Source organism: Hemitrygon akajei, chromosome 26, assembly GCF_048418815.1.
Source record: "Hemitrygon akajei chromosome 26, sHemAka1.3, whole genome shotgun sequence".
Lineage (NCBI taxonomy): Eukaryota > Metazoa > Chordata > Chondrichthyes > Myliobatiformes > Dasyatidae > Hemitrygon > Hemitrygon akajei.
The window spans coordinates 44,639,173-44,656,774 of record NC_133149.1 but is presented as its reverse complement, the minus strand read 5'-3'; the positions used below and the strand labels follow the sequence as shown (position 1 = coordinate 44,656,774).

General features: G+C 41.7%; 1 protein-coding gene across 3 annotated transcripts in view; it reads left to right on the top strand.

Annotated features, from left to right (window-relative positions):
• LOC140716939 (uncharacterized) overlaps positions 1-16,790 on the top strand; it is a 38,379-nt gene extending 21,589 nt beyond the window's left edge. For 2 of the 3 annotated variants that reach the window (XM_073030088.1, XM_073030089.1), the window contains exons 7-12: positions 1,172-1,318; positions 1,704-1,764; positions 3,676-3,842; positions 6,582-6,689; positions 8,256-8,370; positions 8,516-11,072. In XM_073030088.1, the coding sequence (XP_072886189.1) occupies positions 1,172-1,318; positions 1,704-1,764; positions 3,676-3,842; positions 6,582-6,689; positions 8,256-8,370; positions 8,516-8,532 (615 nt within the window). In that variant the 3' untranslated portion in view covers positions 8,533-11,072. Of the gene's footprint in view, positions 1-1,171; positions 1,319-1,703; positions 1,765-3,675; positions 3,843-6,581; positions 6,690-8,255; positions 8,371-8,515; positions 11,073-12,650; positions 12,798-16,745 lie in introns of those variants that run through there. The other variant, XR_012096391.1, reaches the window with a different exon arrangement.
• The last annotated feature ends 812 nt before the right edge of the window (positions 16,791-17,602 follow it).

The following is a 17,602-nucleotide window of genomic DNA, read 5'->3' as shown; positions in this document are numbered from 1 at the left end:
CCTTCAGCAGGACTGGAATGGAAGGGGGCAGAAACCAGAATAAGGAGGAGGGGGGAGGGCGAGGAGTACAAGCTGGCAGGTGATAGGTGAACCAGGTGGGTGGGGGGAGCGAGGATAGAGAAAGAAGCTAGGAGGGGATAGGTGGAAAAAGGTAAAGCGCTAAAGAAAAAGGAATCTAATAAGAGAGGAGAGTTGACCATGGGAGAAATGGAAGGAGGAGGGGAACCAGGGGTAGTTGATAGGCTGGTGAGGAGAAGAGGTAAGAGGGAAGCTAGAATGGGGAATAGAAGAGGGAATGAGGGAGGGAAAAACTTGATCAGGTAAGTGATTGAGGATTTTGAAAAGTTTTGTAATATTTTATTTTACCTTTCCAGAAATAGCTTGTAGGACTCCTTTTGTATTAATGTCTCTGAGATTTTTAAAAAGAGCATAAATGAAAAGTGGATTAATCTGTAAAAGCATAATTGCACCTTGATTCCTTCAGTAAATATCACAGTGTAACAGTAGTAGTTCCTGTAAACTGAAGTTTACTGCAATCTAATACTCAGCTTCATTCAAGACTGATAATCAGCTTAAAAAGAGCCATACAGATTTGTAATACCCAATTTAAACAGAGACATTATATCTTGTGTGTTAAATGAAATCTATTTTCCAAATTGCATATTATCCCCTTCATCTTAACACACACAAAATGCTGGAGGAAATCAGCAAGTCAGACAACATGGGAGAAAGGGAAGGAGGTGGGGTATCAGAGGGAGATGATAAGCAGGTGAGGAGGAGAGAAGGGAGCCACAATGGCAAATTGAAAATGAGAGAAGGTGGGGGGAGGGACATTAAAGGAAGTTAGAGAAATCAATGTTCATGCTATCAAGCTGGAGACTACCTAGATGGAATATGGGTGTTGCTCCTCCAGCCTTATCCTGGCAGTCAAGGAGACCATGGACCAACGTGTTGGAATGGGAAGTAGTCTTAAAATGAGTGGGCTCTGGGCTTCAGGTCTATTTTCAAGTGTATTAACACAATCATGAAAATATTTCAATTCTTAACAAGCTCTGTACGAGAGGCCACTGAAACAATGATGTCTTGTAATAGAGAGAAATGGGAACTCATCAGAAGAGGAAGGTCATTCAGAGCTGCATGTGTACTGATTCTACTTGTATTGTTTTCGTAGACTGCACTACACTTAGCTGCGGAACGAAACCAGCACCTGATGGCCAATGATCTTATTTCACTGGGAGCCCGGATCAATGAAAGAGACTTTTTGGGGAAGACTCCTATCCATCTGTGTGCAGAGAATGGCTTCCTCCAAGTCTTACAGGTATATCAGCAGGAGGCCTGCTTTATTTATCACATGTACATCCAGTGAAATGTGTCGTTTAGGTCCGAGGATGTGCTGGGGCAGCCAGCAAGTGTTGCTATGCTTCCAGCACCAATGTAGCATGCCTACAACTTACTAACACTAACCCATACGTCTTTGGAATGTGGGAGGAAACTGGAGCACCTGGAGAAAACCCACGCAGTCACGGGGGAGAACGTACAAACTCCTTACAAGCAGCAGTGGGAATTGAACTCTGATCACTGGTGCAATAAAGTGTTACTCTAGCCGCTACGTTCCTATGTGATCCCCAGGCAAACCTCCTGACTCCAGATTAGCTAATACCTCTACTACACTTATCCAACAATGACGTTATTGATTTTTGCAGGTAATAGAGAAGACCATGAAGAATGGAACAGATGTTGACATTGATGCCAGGGACAATAATTGTAAGTTTTAGATCTGTGTATCTTCAGTGACATAATTTATAGTCAGTTTGGATTAAATTTACCAACTGTGTTGAACGTGATAATCTATGTATGCTTAAAATAAGATTAGCTTTATGCTCAATAACCACTTTATTAGGTACCCCTGTATACCTCGTTAATGCAAGTATCTAATCAGCCAACCATGTGGCAGCAACTCGATGCATAAAAGCATGCAGACATGGTCACGAGGTTCATGAAGTGTTCATCAAGTTTAGTTGTTCAGATCAAACGTCAGAATCAGGAAGAAATGTGATTCAAAAGGATTCAAAGTATGCATGGAGTGTACAACCCTGAGATTTGTCTTTCCACAGACAGCCACAAAACAAAGAAAGGCGTGGAACCTGTTCAAAGAAAAAAAATCAACTCCGCCACACAAAGAAAACAAATCGCACAAATGGAAGCAAGGACATCAAACCCCCGTTCCAAAGAAAAACAAAGTGCACGAACGACAATGAGAACATCAGCCCCTCCCCGCATGCAAAAAACATCGCACAAACAGCAACAAAGGCATCAAACCCCCCCACGTGCAAAAAACAAATCGCGCAAACAGCAACAATGGCATCAAACCTCCCACGTGCAAAAAACAAATCGCGCAAACAGCAACAATGGCATCAACCCCTCCCCCCCCCCCCCACGTGCAAAAAACAAATCGCGCAAACAGCAACAAGAAAGAATGGGCAAAATTGCAGAGTATAAAACACAACATCGAAGGAGTCCACATTCATTTCAGCTCAGTGTTCGTTATCTGCCTCGATTCAAAGTCACCCAAATTTATCAAAGTAGCAGTGAAATAGGAGTGACCAGGAGCTACAGCCCAATCCACAAAGTGCAGACCCAGAACTCCTGTACCATCCTCAGACAGCATCAGGGAGAGAGAAAGAGAGACCATCACACGCAGACACCTTCCTCTGGCAGCAGCAAGCAAGAGGCTGGTAGACAGTCCTGAACATTTGCTCGTTTTCACACTCACCTCAATGTTTTCAATCTTCCTCAACACTTTGATCAGTGAGAATTAAGTTGATCAAGGGCTCATGCCCCGTCTCTAAGCTTCTTGGCCTCAAGGCCACTCACCTCCAGGAACCTCCTTGGAGGCAGCAAAACACAAGATCACTCAATCAGCCTGCAAACACACCATCAAACTGCATATCACAGGCTCCAACAGTATCAGGACCACAGCTAAAAGGAAAAGAAGACAGAAAAGAAGTGAAAAAAAAAGTTTATGGGTCATCTGGAGAACGTTGCCAGGGTAGCTTTGTTCACTGCCACCATCCTCTTCCAGAAGTGATTTTGTCTGTGGAATGATTGTTGGTGCCAGATGGGGTGGTTTGAGTATCTCAGAAACTGCTGATGTCCTGGGATTTTCACACACAACAGTCTCTAGAGTTTACAGAGAATGGTGTGAAAATCAAAACAAAAAAAAACATCCAGTGAGTGACAGTTCTGTGGGTGAAAACGCCTTGTTAATGAGAGAGGTCAGAGGAGAATGGCCAGATTGGTTCAAGCTGACAGGAAGGCGAAAGTAACTCAAATAACCACACAATAACAGTTGCTGCCACAGGATTGGCTGATTAGATATTTGCATTACTGAGCAGGTGTATAGGTGTACCTAATAAACTGGCCACTGAGTGCATTTGTCACATGTACATCAAATCAGGTCAATGAGGGTTGTGCTGGGGACTTTCTAGCTGTACCTCACTGTGCTCATGGACAGTGTATTGATGTCCAGTATATTGAGACCAACATATCGACGCAATTAGGAAGAAGGCATGCAAGCTCATTAGAAGTCTGAGGAGATTTGGTATATCACCAAAGACTCTAGGTATGACTAATTTCAGTAAGTGTGAGTAACAAGCTGTTGTCTTTGGTTTAAAGATCTGACCCCATTACACTATGTAATGTTGGCTCACATTGCAACAGTAAAGGAGTTTGAGAACTCGGAGATGGGCAGTGACATGCAGAGGTTCATGGCGTTGAGAAAGGAGCAGCTTCTGGATGGGTTGCGATGCCTGCTGAGGATGGGATCCTCTATTTCCTTGCAGGTACGGAAGGTGCCACATTGCGGCATTTTAACTGAAAGTTCTCAGAAATGTAATTCATTGGATTCTATGGAAGTAGCTTATCATTGAATATATAACAGGGCCAGAGCGAGAAACCATATCAGTTTATTCTCTAGACTCAGGTTCATTTACTTACATCAAAACATTCAGTAAAATACATTTTTTGTGTTAACAACCAACATACCCAAGGATGTGCTGGGGCAGCCCACAAGGTCTCCACACATTCCAGTGCTAACGTAGCACGTTCACAATGTTCAGCAGAACAACACAAGCAGCAGCAGCAACAACAGAACACAACCGGGGCAAAACAAGCCCCTTTCCTCCTCCCACCCACTCACATGCACAGACAGTCGCTGAACCCCAAACAGGCCTCCGGAGACGGGATACAAAATCTGATGGGATGGACTAGTGTCAACACCTACATTCGGGAAGTCAAGTCTAAGCTTAATCTATTATGATTTTTATTTAACAATAAATTTGGGATTCGTTATCAATGTAATTTTACACTTTATGAATAGTACCTTAACAGCTGGGAAGTAGATCATATAATATCTTGTATTTCAATAAACTTACCAAGATGCTTCATAGGCGCAAATAAATAAAATTTTACATCCCTCTACATGAGGTAGAAATAAAAAACAGGCTAAAAGGGTGGTTTTTAAGGAGTTCTTCAAAGTGGAGACAGAAAAGTAATGGGAGACCCAAGGAACTAGGCCTTGTAGATCTCGATGGGACAATGACAAAAAAACTAAATTTTACCTTTTTGTGCTTATGTAGCACATATTGATGTCCAGTATTTGAAACCAACATATTGATAGATAGAGAGATACTTTATTGATCCCAAAAGAAATTACAGGGTCACAGTAGCATTACAAGTGCACAAATATACAAATATTTGAAGAGAAGTAAGAAAGAATAAAAAAGTTGTCTCAAACAGTCTTACAGGTGGGGGTCAATTATGAACAAGATACACCAGTGAGTATATTTCATTAGGAGTTTGAGGAGATTTGGTACGTCACCAAATTTCTACAGATGTACCATGGAGAACATTCTGACTGGTTGCATCACTGTCCGATATGGAGGCTCCAATGCACAGGATCAGATAAAGCTACAGAGGGTTGTAAACTCTACCAGCTCCATGGGCACGAGCCTCCTCAACATTGAGGACACTTTCAAAGACAATGCTTCAAGAAAATAGCATACATCATTACGGCCCCCCTACCATCCAGGATATGCCCTCTTCTCATTGCTACTATCAGTGAGGAGGTACAAGAGCCTGAAGATACACTCAACATTTTAGGAACAGCTTCTTCCCCTCCATCGGATTTCTGAATGGTCCATGAACAGTACCTCACAATTTTCCTCTTTTTAAACTACTTAATTATCTTTTATAATGCTCATTGTAATTTCTTGTAACTTCTTATGTATTGCACTGTACCACTGTCGCAAAACAACAAATTTCACAACGTGTGAGTGATAATAAATATGATTCTGATTAATGGATTTGGGAAATAAATGTTTTGATTCCTGCCCGACAACCATCAGATACTTGCACAACCCTAATCTCACATCACCAACTATGGACCATCTTTTGCACTACCATGGACTTGTCCCTCCACTTTATTTGCAAAAGATCTTGTTTTGCAGTCTTTTTCTTTTCACTGTCTTGTATAATTTATATCTTTGTGTTTCTGTCTGGATCTACATGCCTATGATGCAGCTGCAAGCAAGTTTATCACTGTACTTGTACCTCACCGTACTTGTGCACATCACAATAAGCTCAACTTGACTGGATCTGACTGCTAATTGGATGCATAAAGGCATTTGAAGTCCAATAGCATGCATTCTATTTCAGTTCATTATGAATAGAACCATGCCAGAAATACAGTTTCACATAAAGAATGTAAATAAAAGAGACGTGCACAGGGATCAAGATTGCAAGCAGAAGATTGTAAAACAGGGTCAGAATTAGGCCATTTGGCCATCAGGTCTGCTCCACTGTTCCATCATGGCTGATTTACTTTCCCTCTCAATCCCATTCTCCTGCCTTCTCCCTGTAATCTTTGACATCCTGGTTAATCGAGAACTTATCAACCTCTGTCTTAAATATAGCGATGTCTTGGCCTCTGCAGCTGGCTGTGGCAATGGATTCCACCATCTTCTGGCTATAGAAATTCCTCCTCATCTCTGCTCTAAATGGTTGTCCTTCTATTCTGAGGCTGTGCCCCTCCAGTCCTGGACTCACCCACTATAGGAAACTTCCTCTCCAAATTCACTCTATCTCGGTCTATCAATATTTGATAGGTTTCATTGAGATTCCCCTACCATTCCTCTAAACTCCAGTGAGTACTGGCCCAGAGCCATTGAATAACATTCATATATTAACCCTTTCATTTCTGGGATCTCTCTTATTAAACTCCTCTTAACCCTCTCCAATGCCAGCACACCCTTTCTTAGATTAAGGGGCCCAAAACTACTCACAATACTCCAAGTGCAGTCTGACCAGTGCCTTATAAAGCCTCAGAATTACATCCTTGCTTTTATATTCTAGTCCTCTGCAGGGTGGTGCCGCGTGCAAAGCAGACTGGCTTCTGATGTAAATGGTGTCACAGCTGAGTGACAATATACAAATTGCCAGCACCCTTGGGGGACGAGGTGAGGGATAAAAGGAAAACCATTAAGAAATGTCACGCATCTGAATGATGTCTTCTTTCCCTAAAGGATATGAATGGACAAAGTATCATCCATTTAGCAGAGGAAGAAAATGACACTGAAGTCCTGAATTTGCTTTATGACCATGTTGGTAAAATGAGAACCATTACTCACAAGGTATGTTATATTCAATAAAACCAGAGCAGAAACACTTGATGAAATTCAGTGTCTTGATTTAGCCAAGAGCTTTTCTTATCTTACGCTTAGTATTTTAATATTCTTTATTGCAAAAGAATCTTACATTAGCTAAGTAAGAGATGCATTCTCAGGTTCATGAGAATTATTCCGGGAATGAAAGGGTTAATGTATGCTTGATGACTTTGGGCCTCAAAAATGGGGGTAGGGGGTTATCTTATTGAATATTGAAAGGCTAGATAGAATGGATGTGGAGAGGATGTTTCCGATAGTGGGGGAGTCCAGGACCAGAGGGCACAGATAGAGTGGATGTGGAGAGGATGTTTCCTATAGTGGGGGAGTCCAGGACCAGAGGACACAAATATAGTGGATGTGGAGAGGATGTTTCCTATAGTGGGGGAGTCTAGGACCAGAGGGCACAGATAGAGTGGATGTGGAGAGGATGTTTCCTATAGTGGGGGAGTCTAGGACCAGAGGACACAGGTGGAGTGGATGTGGAGAGGATGTTTCCTATAGTGGGGGAGTCTAGGACCAGAGGACACAGATAGAGTGGATGTGGAGAGGATGTCTCCTATAGTGGGGGAGTCTAGGACCAGAGGACACAGATAGAGTGGATGTGGAGAGGATGTCTCCTATAGTGGGGGAGTCTAGGACCAGAGGACACAGATAGAGTGGATGTGGAGAGGATGTTTCCTATAGTGAGGGAGTCTAGGACCAGAGGACACAGATAGAGTGGATGTGGAGAGGATGTTTCCTTTAGTGAGGGAGTCTAGGACCAGAGGACACAGATAGAGTGGATGTGGAGAGGATGTCTCCTATAGTGGGGGAGTCCAGGACCACCAGATGGCACAACCTCAGAATAGACGGACGTTTATTTAGAACAGAAGTAGGAGAAATTTAGCCAGAGAGTGGTGAATCGGGAATTCATTACCAGAGATGGCTGTGCAGGACATGTCATTGGAGGTTGATAGGTTCTTGATTAATCAGGGTGTCAAAGGTTGCAGGAAGAAGGCAGGAGAATGACGTTGAGAGGGATAATAAATCAGTCATAATGGAATGACAGAGCTGACTCAATGGGTCAAATGGTCTAATTCTGCTCCTATGTCTTATGATCTTGTTCCTTAATTAAATGTAAGGCACATAGGTTAGTAACACACATTCACTGACATACTATGTATATTTAAATTCTACCGTATACTAGAATAGAATTCTACTGTGTCACTAGGCACTGACATAGGTTATTTGACATCGTCATAGTCCAATCAGTGTGAATGCAACTGTTAGCAAATAAACTAGTGACTTGTTCAGCCCTTGTGAGAGCCTCAGTCAAAGAGCCATCCAACATGGAAGCAGGCCCACTGGCCTGCCACCTCCATGCCGACGTATATACGACAGCAATCATTCTGGTCTGTACAGGCCTGCAATCAGCACGCCTGGAAAGGAGAGGCTATGCAAGATGCTTCACCTTCCTAAAGTGAGCTCACCCGTCCCCTCCGACATAAATATAACTCAGTGAAACTACTAATGTTGGACTTTGCCTCTCTATAGGAATTTGGCTCTAATGCAGTACTTGATTCAGTGTATCAGAAAGCTGAGGTCCTAGCGATAGCCCCTGAACTGCCTCCTTGTAAAAGCTACAAGCAGCCTAGCAACATGCCACAAGGTGAGTAAAAATTCACATAGAGACAATTTTCTTTAAGGAAAATAGAAAGTCATTTTAAATTATTGTAACTGATATTAAGTCTAAACATTCATGTAAAAATTCCTTCCAAAATGATGAAAGAAATTGAATGTGTTTTCTTTTATAGGGACTCTGCCAGATTAGTGAGAAGGTTAAGGAACTGAGAAGTAAAGTCAATGTGGAACGTGAGCTATGGCTGATGTCAAAGTCACTGCCTTCTTGAGTGAATGGTGGATGGTGGCGTAGTTACTGGCAGAACTCTGGGCCATTTGTCCAGCTGATGTGAATCCTACCTTGGCAAATGTGGAATTTTAAATTCAAGTAATTAAATAAATTTGGAATTTAACGTAGCAGCTAACGGATCACTTTACAGCACCAGTGATCACTGATCGGAGTTCAATTCCCACTGCAGTGTATAAGGACTTTTATGTTCTCCCTGTGACCGCGTGGCTTACCTCCAGGTGCTCCAGGTTCCTTCTACCTTCCAAAGATGAACGGTTAGGGTTGGTGAGTTGTGGCCATGCTATGTTGGTGCCAGAGGTGTGATCACAGCACAATACTCATTGATTGATTTGATGTAAAACAACACATCTCACTCTGTTTCAATATACAGTGGACAAATAAAGCTCATCTTTCTTTAATGTTTATAAATCTATTCCCAGAAATGGTAACCGTGAAACTATTAAATAGCTCTAAAGCCCTAAATGAAAGCTGTTAATCTATACAAAAAGAAATATGCCAATCTTCTTATGAGCCTACTGCTCCTAGCGACTTCCTCAGTTCAGTGATAGAAATAAACACTAGTCAGCAATGCCCTCAACCTGTGAGCAAGAAAAACACACAAGATTCTGCAGATGCTGGAAATCCAGAGCAGCAGACACAAAATAAAAGAGGAGTACAATACTCAGTTGATGTTTTGAGCTGAGAACCCTCACCTGCCCATCACCTCCCTCTGGTTCCCTTCCTCATTCCCTTCTCCCTGGTCCACTCTCCTCCCCTTTCAGATTCCTCCTTCTTCAATCCTTTACCTCTTCCATCTATCACCTCCCAACTTCTCACATCATCTTCCTCCCCCACCTACCTATCTTCCCCTCACCTGGTTTTAATCTATCACCACCAACTTGTACTCCTTTCCCTCCACCACCTATTCTGGCTTCTTCCTCCTTCCTTTCCAATCCTGATGAAAGGTCTCGAGCCAAAACATCAACTGTTTATTCAACGTCAAAATATTTAGTAATTTCCATATGTGCTGCTTGACTTGCTGAGTTCCTCCAGCATTTTGAGAAAACACTCAAGTTGCTTATTAAGTTCAAAATCGTTGTGAAAAACAAATAATATGCAATAAAAGCATTTTATGAATGAAGTTGAGTATTATTATAAATAAATGACAATCCAAAATACATGTTTGAACATTTTTGAAGGCATTACTCAAAATTAGTGCAAGGATATGTTTCCTTGCACCAACTGAGTAAAGGATATTAAAACACAACTAGAGTTATAAGGCAGTCCTTCCAGGTGAGACAACACTTCACCTGCAAATCTGCAGGAGTTGTCTATTGTGTCCAGAGCTCCCAATGTGGCCTCCTCAACAGTGGTGAGACCCGTTGTAAATTGGGGGACCACTTCGTTGAGCATCTCTGCTCCATCCACCACAAGTAGGACTTCAGGTGGCCAAAGATTTTAATTCCAATTCCCATTCCAACATGTCAATCCATGGCCTCCTCTTGTGCCGAGATGAGGTCACCCTGAGAGTGGAGAAGCAACACTTGTATTCCATCTGGGCAGCCTCAAACCTGATGGCATGAATATTGATTTCTCCTTCCGGTAAACAAATTTTTCACTCTCTCCACCCCCCCACTCTTCTATTTCCCACTCTGACCTTTTACTTCTTCTCACCTACCTATTACTTCCCCTGGGTCTCTTCCTCCTTCCCTTTCTCCTATGATCCACTCTGCTCTCCTGTCAGATTCCTTCTTCTCCAGCCCTTGACCTTTCCTACCCACCTGGTTTCACCTATCATCTTCTAGCTAGCCTCCCTCCACCTTTTTATTTGGGTATCTTCCCTCTTCCTTTCCTGTTCTGAAGGAGGGTCTTGGCCTGAAACATCAAAAGTTTATTCATTTCCATAGATGCTGTCTGACCTGCTGTGTTCCTTCAGCATTTTGTGTGTGTTGCTCTGGATTTCCAGCATCTGCAGAGTCTCTTGTGTTTAGTTATAAATGAGTTGCACATATACCTAAAAAGAAGTAAACATGTCCTTAGACTGATTGCAAAGTCAAAATTGTTGTCTTCTGTTCAAAATTATGTATGTGGATTGAACGTCTCACTGCAGCAGCTGGACATGACGGGTTTAACAGGTATCCCCTACAATCTGTGTTACTAACCCGACCAAACTGAACTGACTTGACCTTAATCATTTGAGTTTGCATTCTCTTGGGGTTATTCATTGCCAAATTAGTATGTTATATCAATTAAGAAAAAGAGAAAAAATAAAATAAGACTCTTCTACTTCTATTACTGACCAATTAAAGCAAACAATTTCAATTTTAGCTTCTGGTCTTTTCAGTTTATATGGGAATCTGTGGTTCAAATGAGCTGGTTTCTCTGAAGCTTCTTCTGTTGGTTATATTGTCTAGCAATTGCACTGTATATATTGTTTCAATAAATGGTTTCTTATGACTTTCCCATTTGTTTCTCTGTACAATTATGTTGACTTTATTTCTGAGCATGATTACTCCTTTGGTAGTTCACCTATTTTTGGTTGCAATAAAACTCCTTTCACTCATATTGAGTTTGTGTCTCTATGGGTTCAGAAAGCAGTTTTTATTAATGTTCTTCAGGAATGACATCGAAATGTTTGATTTGTTTCAATAGGTGAAATGTTTCACGAGGCACTGAGCAATGGCTTGATAAATGACCAACAAAATTGTTTGATTTGAATATTTGGTCATTTTCAAAACTCACAATGGCTGATTGGCTTGTATATCCTTACCTCACTTTCTTTCTTTCTTACCACATAGAAGGGGCACAGTAATGTAATGGTTCATGTAATGCAATGGCAGCGACCTGTGTTCAATTCCCACCACTATCTGTAAGGAGTTTGTATGGTCTCCCCATGATGACATGGGTTTCCTCTGGGTGCTCTGGTTTCCTCCCACATTCCAAAGATCTACGGGTCAGTAGATTAATTCATCTCCCGATCTGCTGAGTTCCTTCAACATTCTGTATATGTTTCTAACGGTAGTATGCTTTGTTTATTTTTGTGATTTAGCAATACATCATGGAGTAGGCCCCCCCTGGCCCCAGCAACCCCCGGCAAGCCCGATTAACCCTAACCTATTCATGGAACAATTTACAATGACTAATTAACCTACCCGGTTATGTCTTTGGACTGTGGGAGGAAACCAGAGGGCCTGGGGAAACCCCACGCTTTCCACAGGGAGGATGTACAGAGACTCCTTACAAAAGGTGACCGGAATTGAATTCCAAACTCTGACGCCCCGAGCCGCAATAGCATTGTGCTAACCACTATGCTATCGAGGTGCCCTTTATTTGCAGGCTCTGTAATTTCTGCACATCTTTTAATAGTTGCTGTATTCTTACACTAACATCACCTTGTTCCTCAACCTAACATTACCTTCTGAATATAATGTGATTTCTCTATTCTTCTTACCAAAATGTACCAACTCATATTTATCTGATAATTATTTGCCTTATTCTGCAAGCCTTTTAATGTTGCCTCTTTCTCACTGGTGAAAACCCCTCTCATTTATTGTCAGCCATGATTCCTGTGTGTAATTCATTAATGTAAATTGTTAGCCCATCAGTGAAGCACCATGATCCACCTTCCTCCATTATGAATCGTTAGCCAATAGAACAGGGTTCCCAACCTTTTTTATATCATGGACCAATACCATTAAATGAGGGGTCCTTGAACTCGTGTAATAGAACATCGAACAGAACGGGGATGGGTCCTTTGGAATTCATTCTTAAGAATTACTCTGTCAAAATTTCCTTTCACCCCATTGGAAGACAAAATCTCCATAAAGCTCATAATCTCAATTAGGATAATTCACCAGCCTGACGTACCTCTGGAAAAGAAACCGTTTGTTATTTCACACCAGGCTGAAATGAATAGTTAATAAAGCTGATTAAAGGCAGGCAGTAAGGTCAGATCCCAAGTGCAGAAGAAACTTGTAGCTCAGCATTGATGATATAGCACATCTCTAAATTTATTTGACTTAGTGATTTACATTTCATAGTAACTGATTGCCATGAAGCAGAATTTCTAGAAGAAATGAAGATAAGTGAGATGGTGCCAGGAGCAGAGCACTCTGAGCTGACGTGGAGGGTTTCTACCAGCACAATACTGCTTCTGTTTTGTTGGTCGTTGCTTTGCAACGCTCAAGGTATGTGGCAAAATTTTAAGGATTGTGGAATGTATTGCAATCTATTGCTGCACATGCACTTTACCAGGTTGAACTGCATCACCTGTATGAAAAAAAGCTCTGTAAATAAGTTATGATAAATGAACATAAGTTATGCATAACTTGCACGATCAAAAACATCAGCGCAAGTTGAGGGAGAGGGAAAAGAAATATAGTGGAAGATAGTGTGGGCATTCCTCGGGTTCAAAAACTAGACAAGAGTGAAGAAGTAGCTGTTGTGGGTCTTCAGGCCCTTGTACCTCCTGCCTGATAGCAGCATTGAGAAGAGAGCATGGGATACAGCCCAATCCATCACAGGCAAAGCCCGCCCTACCATTCTGCACATCTACTAAGAGCATTACCACAAGAAAGTAGCATCCACAATCAAGGATCCCCACCATACAGGTCATACTTTCTTCTCTCTACTACCATTGGGAAGGTGGTACCGGGAGCCGTAGGTCCCAGAGCATGAGGTTCCGAAACATACCCACCTCCTATATAATGTTGTGACACAGGATCGGAAGATGATGAATCCTTGTGGGTTGAGTTAAGGAACTGCAAGGGTAAAAGGACGTTGATGGCAGTTATATACAGGCCTCCCAACAGTGGCTGGGATGTGGACCACAGATTACAACAGGAAAAAGAAAAGGCATGTCAAAAGGGCAATGTCATGGGAGATTTCAACATCCAGGTTGATTGGAAAAATCAGGGCGGTAATGGATCTCAAGAGAGTGAATTTGTTGAATGCCTAAGAGATGGCTTTTTAGAGCAGTTTGTCATTGAGCCTACTGGTGAATCACCTATTCTGGATTGGATATTATGTAATCGACTGGAGGTGATTAGGGAGCTTAACGTAAAGGAACCCTTAGGGGACAGTGATCACAATATGATTGAGTTTAACTTGAAATCTGATCAGGAGAAAGTAACGTCTGATGTAGCAGTATTCCAGTGGAGTAAAGGAAATTACAGTGGTATGAGGGAGGAGTTGGCCAAAGTAAATTGGAAGGAGATGCTGGCAGGGATGACAGCAGAGTAGCAATGGTGTGAGTTTCTGGGAAAAATAAGGAAGGTGCAGGGTAGATGTATTCCAAAAACAAAGAAATACTCAAATGGTAAAATAGTACAACCGTGGCTGACAAGGGAAGTCAAAGCTAATGTAAACGCAAAAGAGAGGGCATTAAAATAAAGCAAAAATTAGTGGAATGACCAGAGGATAGGGAAGCTTTTAAAAAACTACAGAGAGCAACTAAAAGAGCATTAGGAGGGAAAAGATGAAATATAAAAGCAAGCAAGCTAGCAAACAATATCAAAGTGGTAGAGGCAGGTTTGGTATTGTCATTTAAAGTAAAATTGGATAGGTATATGGACAGGAAAGGAATGGAGGGTTATGGGCTGAGTGCAGGTCAGTGGGACTAGGTGAGAGTAAGCGTTCGGCATGGACTAGAAGGGCCGAGATGGCCTGTTTCCGTGCTGTAATTGTTATATGCTTATATGTTATATGGATAGTAAAAGCGTTTTCAACTATGTAAAAAATAAAATAAAGATGAGAATGGATATAGGACCACTAGAAAATGAGGCTGGAGAAATAATAACGGGGGACAAGGAAATGACAGATGAAGTAAATGAGTATTCTGCATCAGTCTGCACTGTGGAAGACACTAGCAGTGTGCCAGGTGTTGAAGGGTGTGAGGGAAGAGAAGTGAGTGCAGTTACATTACAAGCGAAAAGGTGCTCTAAAAGCTGAAAGACCTAAGGTACATAAGTCACCCGGACCAGATGAACTACACCTTAGGGTTCTGAAAGAAGTAGCATTATAGATTGAGGAGGCATTAGCAATGATCTTTCAAATATCATTGGATTCTGCATGGTGCCAGAGGACTGGAAAATTGCAAATGTCACTCCACTCTTTAAGAAAGGGGGAAGGCAGCAGAAAGGACATTATAGACCAGTTTGCCTGACCCCAGTGGGGAGGATGTTAGAGTCAATTGTTAAGGATGAGGTGATGGAGTACTTGGTGACACAGGACGAGATAGGACAAAGTCAGCGTGATCTCCTTCATGGAAAATTCTGCCTGACGAACCTGTTGGAATTCTTTGAGAAGATTATGTGTAGGATAGATAAAGGGGATGCAGTGGATGTTGTATATTTGGACTTTCAGAAGGCCGTTGACAAGGTGCCACACATGAGGCTGCTTACCAAGTTAAGAGCCCATGGTATTACAGGAAAGTTACTAACATGGTTAGAGCATTGGCTGATTGGTCGGAGGCAGCGAGTGGGAATAAAAGGATCCTTGTCTGGTTGGCTGCCAGTGACTAGTGGTGTTCTGCAGGGGTCAGTGGTAAATGATTTAGATGATGGAATAGATGATGAACTTTGTTGCCAAGTTTGCAGATGATACAAAGATCGGCGGAGGGGCAGGTAGTGTTGAGGAAACAGGTGGGCTGCAGAAGGACTTGGATAGATTCAGAGAATGGGCAAGAGAGTGGCAAATGAAATACAATGTTGGAAAATGCATGGTCATGCACTTTGGTGGTAGAAACAAATATGAAGACTTATTTTCTAAATGGGGAGAAAATCCAAAAATCTGAGAATCAAAGGGACTTGGGAGTCTTTGTGTAGAAAACCCTAAAGGTTAAATTGCAGGTTGAGTTGGTGGTGAGAAAGGCAAATGCAACGTTAGCATTCATTTCAAGAGGTCTAGAATACAAGAACAGGGATGTGATGCTGAGGCTTTATAAGGCACTGGTGAGGCCTCACCTTGAGTATTGTGAATATTTTTGGGCTCCTCATCTAAGAGCTGGCATTGGAGAGGTTCCAGAAAAGTTTCATAAGGATGATATTGGGAATGAAAGGGTTATCACATGATGAATGTTTGATGGATCTGGGCTGTACTTGCTGTACTTTAGAAGGATGGGGAGGGACCTCATTGAAACCTTTTGAATGTTGAAAGGCGTAGATGGATTAGATGTAGAAAGGATATTTCCCATGGTGGGAGAATCTAGGGCAAGAGGGCACAGCATCAGAATAGAGGGGCAACAATTTCATTAAAAAAACTCTGTCTTAAATCTCCCATTAACATGTCTCCCTTTATCTCTGAAACCCTCTTCTATCCCTATTTCACCCTAGGATTCCTGTGCTCTTCCCACTCCACCCTCTTACTCATTCTAGTCTTTAATCTTTTCTTGCACCTTCAAATGTGAAAAATAAATGTGCTAGGTTTTCTAAAATTGACTCCTTCTACCTTAGGCCACAAACATATCAATCACCTCTCATAAATACAGACCTGTCAGGGATATCACATGCCTTTTTAGTGTTGAGCGAAGAAGCGTAGAAGGTGCTTAACTTGTGCTTACTGGCACATTTTCATTTTGTGTTAGCTATTTCATTAGAGTCATCATCATGACATTTAGCTTCAGGGGAACAGGTTTAGAGTATAGAGTTACAGTCTTTAAAGTTGATTCTTTAACTAACTAAAATGTCTGTTCAAATGTGTAACCCTCCAATGCAGATAATCACCCAGGATCTATGAAAGGCAGGATTGTTCAAGAAACATGCTATGTTGAATCGATAATAAAAAACTTACTCCTCTACTGCTGCTTATTTGATAAAGATGAATGCTTTATTTCTCAATCTTCCTCATTGTGGCCATTGCACCGTCTCTGTCTACCTGCACTGAACTTTCTCTGTAGCTGTAACACTATATTCTGTATTCAGTTTAGTTTTACTTTTGTACTACATCACCATAGTTATATGTCCGGATGGTATGCAAGTAAAATGACAATAGGAAATCAATCACCATTATTGTGAACAAAACTAACAATAATAAATTAATGAACCATGAGAAGAATAACCTTTTCACTGTGTTGTCATACATATGACAATAGTAACCCAATACCAATATTGCCAACAAATCCACTTTCATTCCTGCAGATACATCTGACTATGACCAATTTGGAGAGTGCTGTGGTCACAAAGGATCCATAGGCTGCAGGTACTCACTGATAGTTTTATTTAATGTGTTCTGTCTTGGATTGAAGTATAAAAGGACATACATTTGACAAGGAAAGTGACTGTGGTTTTGAAAGGTTTTTATGGGTGGTAGCTGAAGAGAAAATTTGCAATACTGGCTAGTACATCTGGAAACTCACCAGTCTGGGCTTTGAGCCTCTGGGAAGTTAGGAGGGTTACCATGTTCCTGAGAACTTGGTTACAAAGCTCAGGTCTACACACAATGTTGGGAGTTGCATATAAACTGAACTCAGAGTATGCAGGTGCAAATCTGAAACTGGGGCTTGTGTATGTGTCATTGAACTCGGGGTCAATATGTGTGCACCTCAACTTGAAGCTTGTTTCTTGTTGCCTAAACTCAGTGCCTGCAAATTCACAGCTGAACTCACATCAAATGTAGGCTTGTCAGATATTGGTGTATGCATATTGGCACAGTGGGACCACAAACTTACAAAAGGGAGTCCTTTGAGCTCTCAGGGAATTGCACTACAAAATCCTCCAGCTTTGTTACTTCAGCAAGCTGACAGTTATAAATTGGATTTAGAGTTGAAATAATCTCGAAGAGGGCTGGAGCAGTGATGAGAAGATAATAGTGTTAACATCAGAACAAGGTAGTGCCTTGAAGAGGAAAGGCTTCCTAGGTTAGCAGAACATAAGAAATAGGTGCAGGAGTAGGCCATCCGGCCCATTGAGCCTGCCCCACCATTCAATAAGATCATGGCTGATCTGTCTGTAAACTCAGCTCCATCTACCTGCCTTTTCCGCATAACCCTTAATTC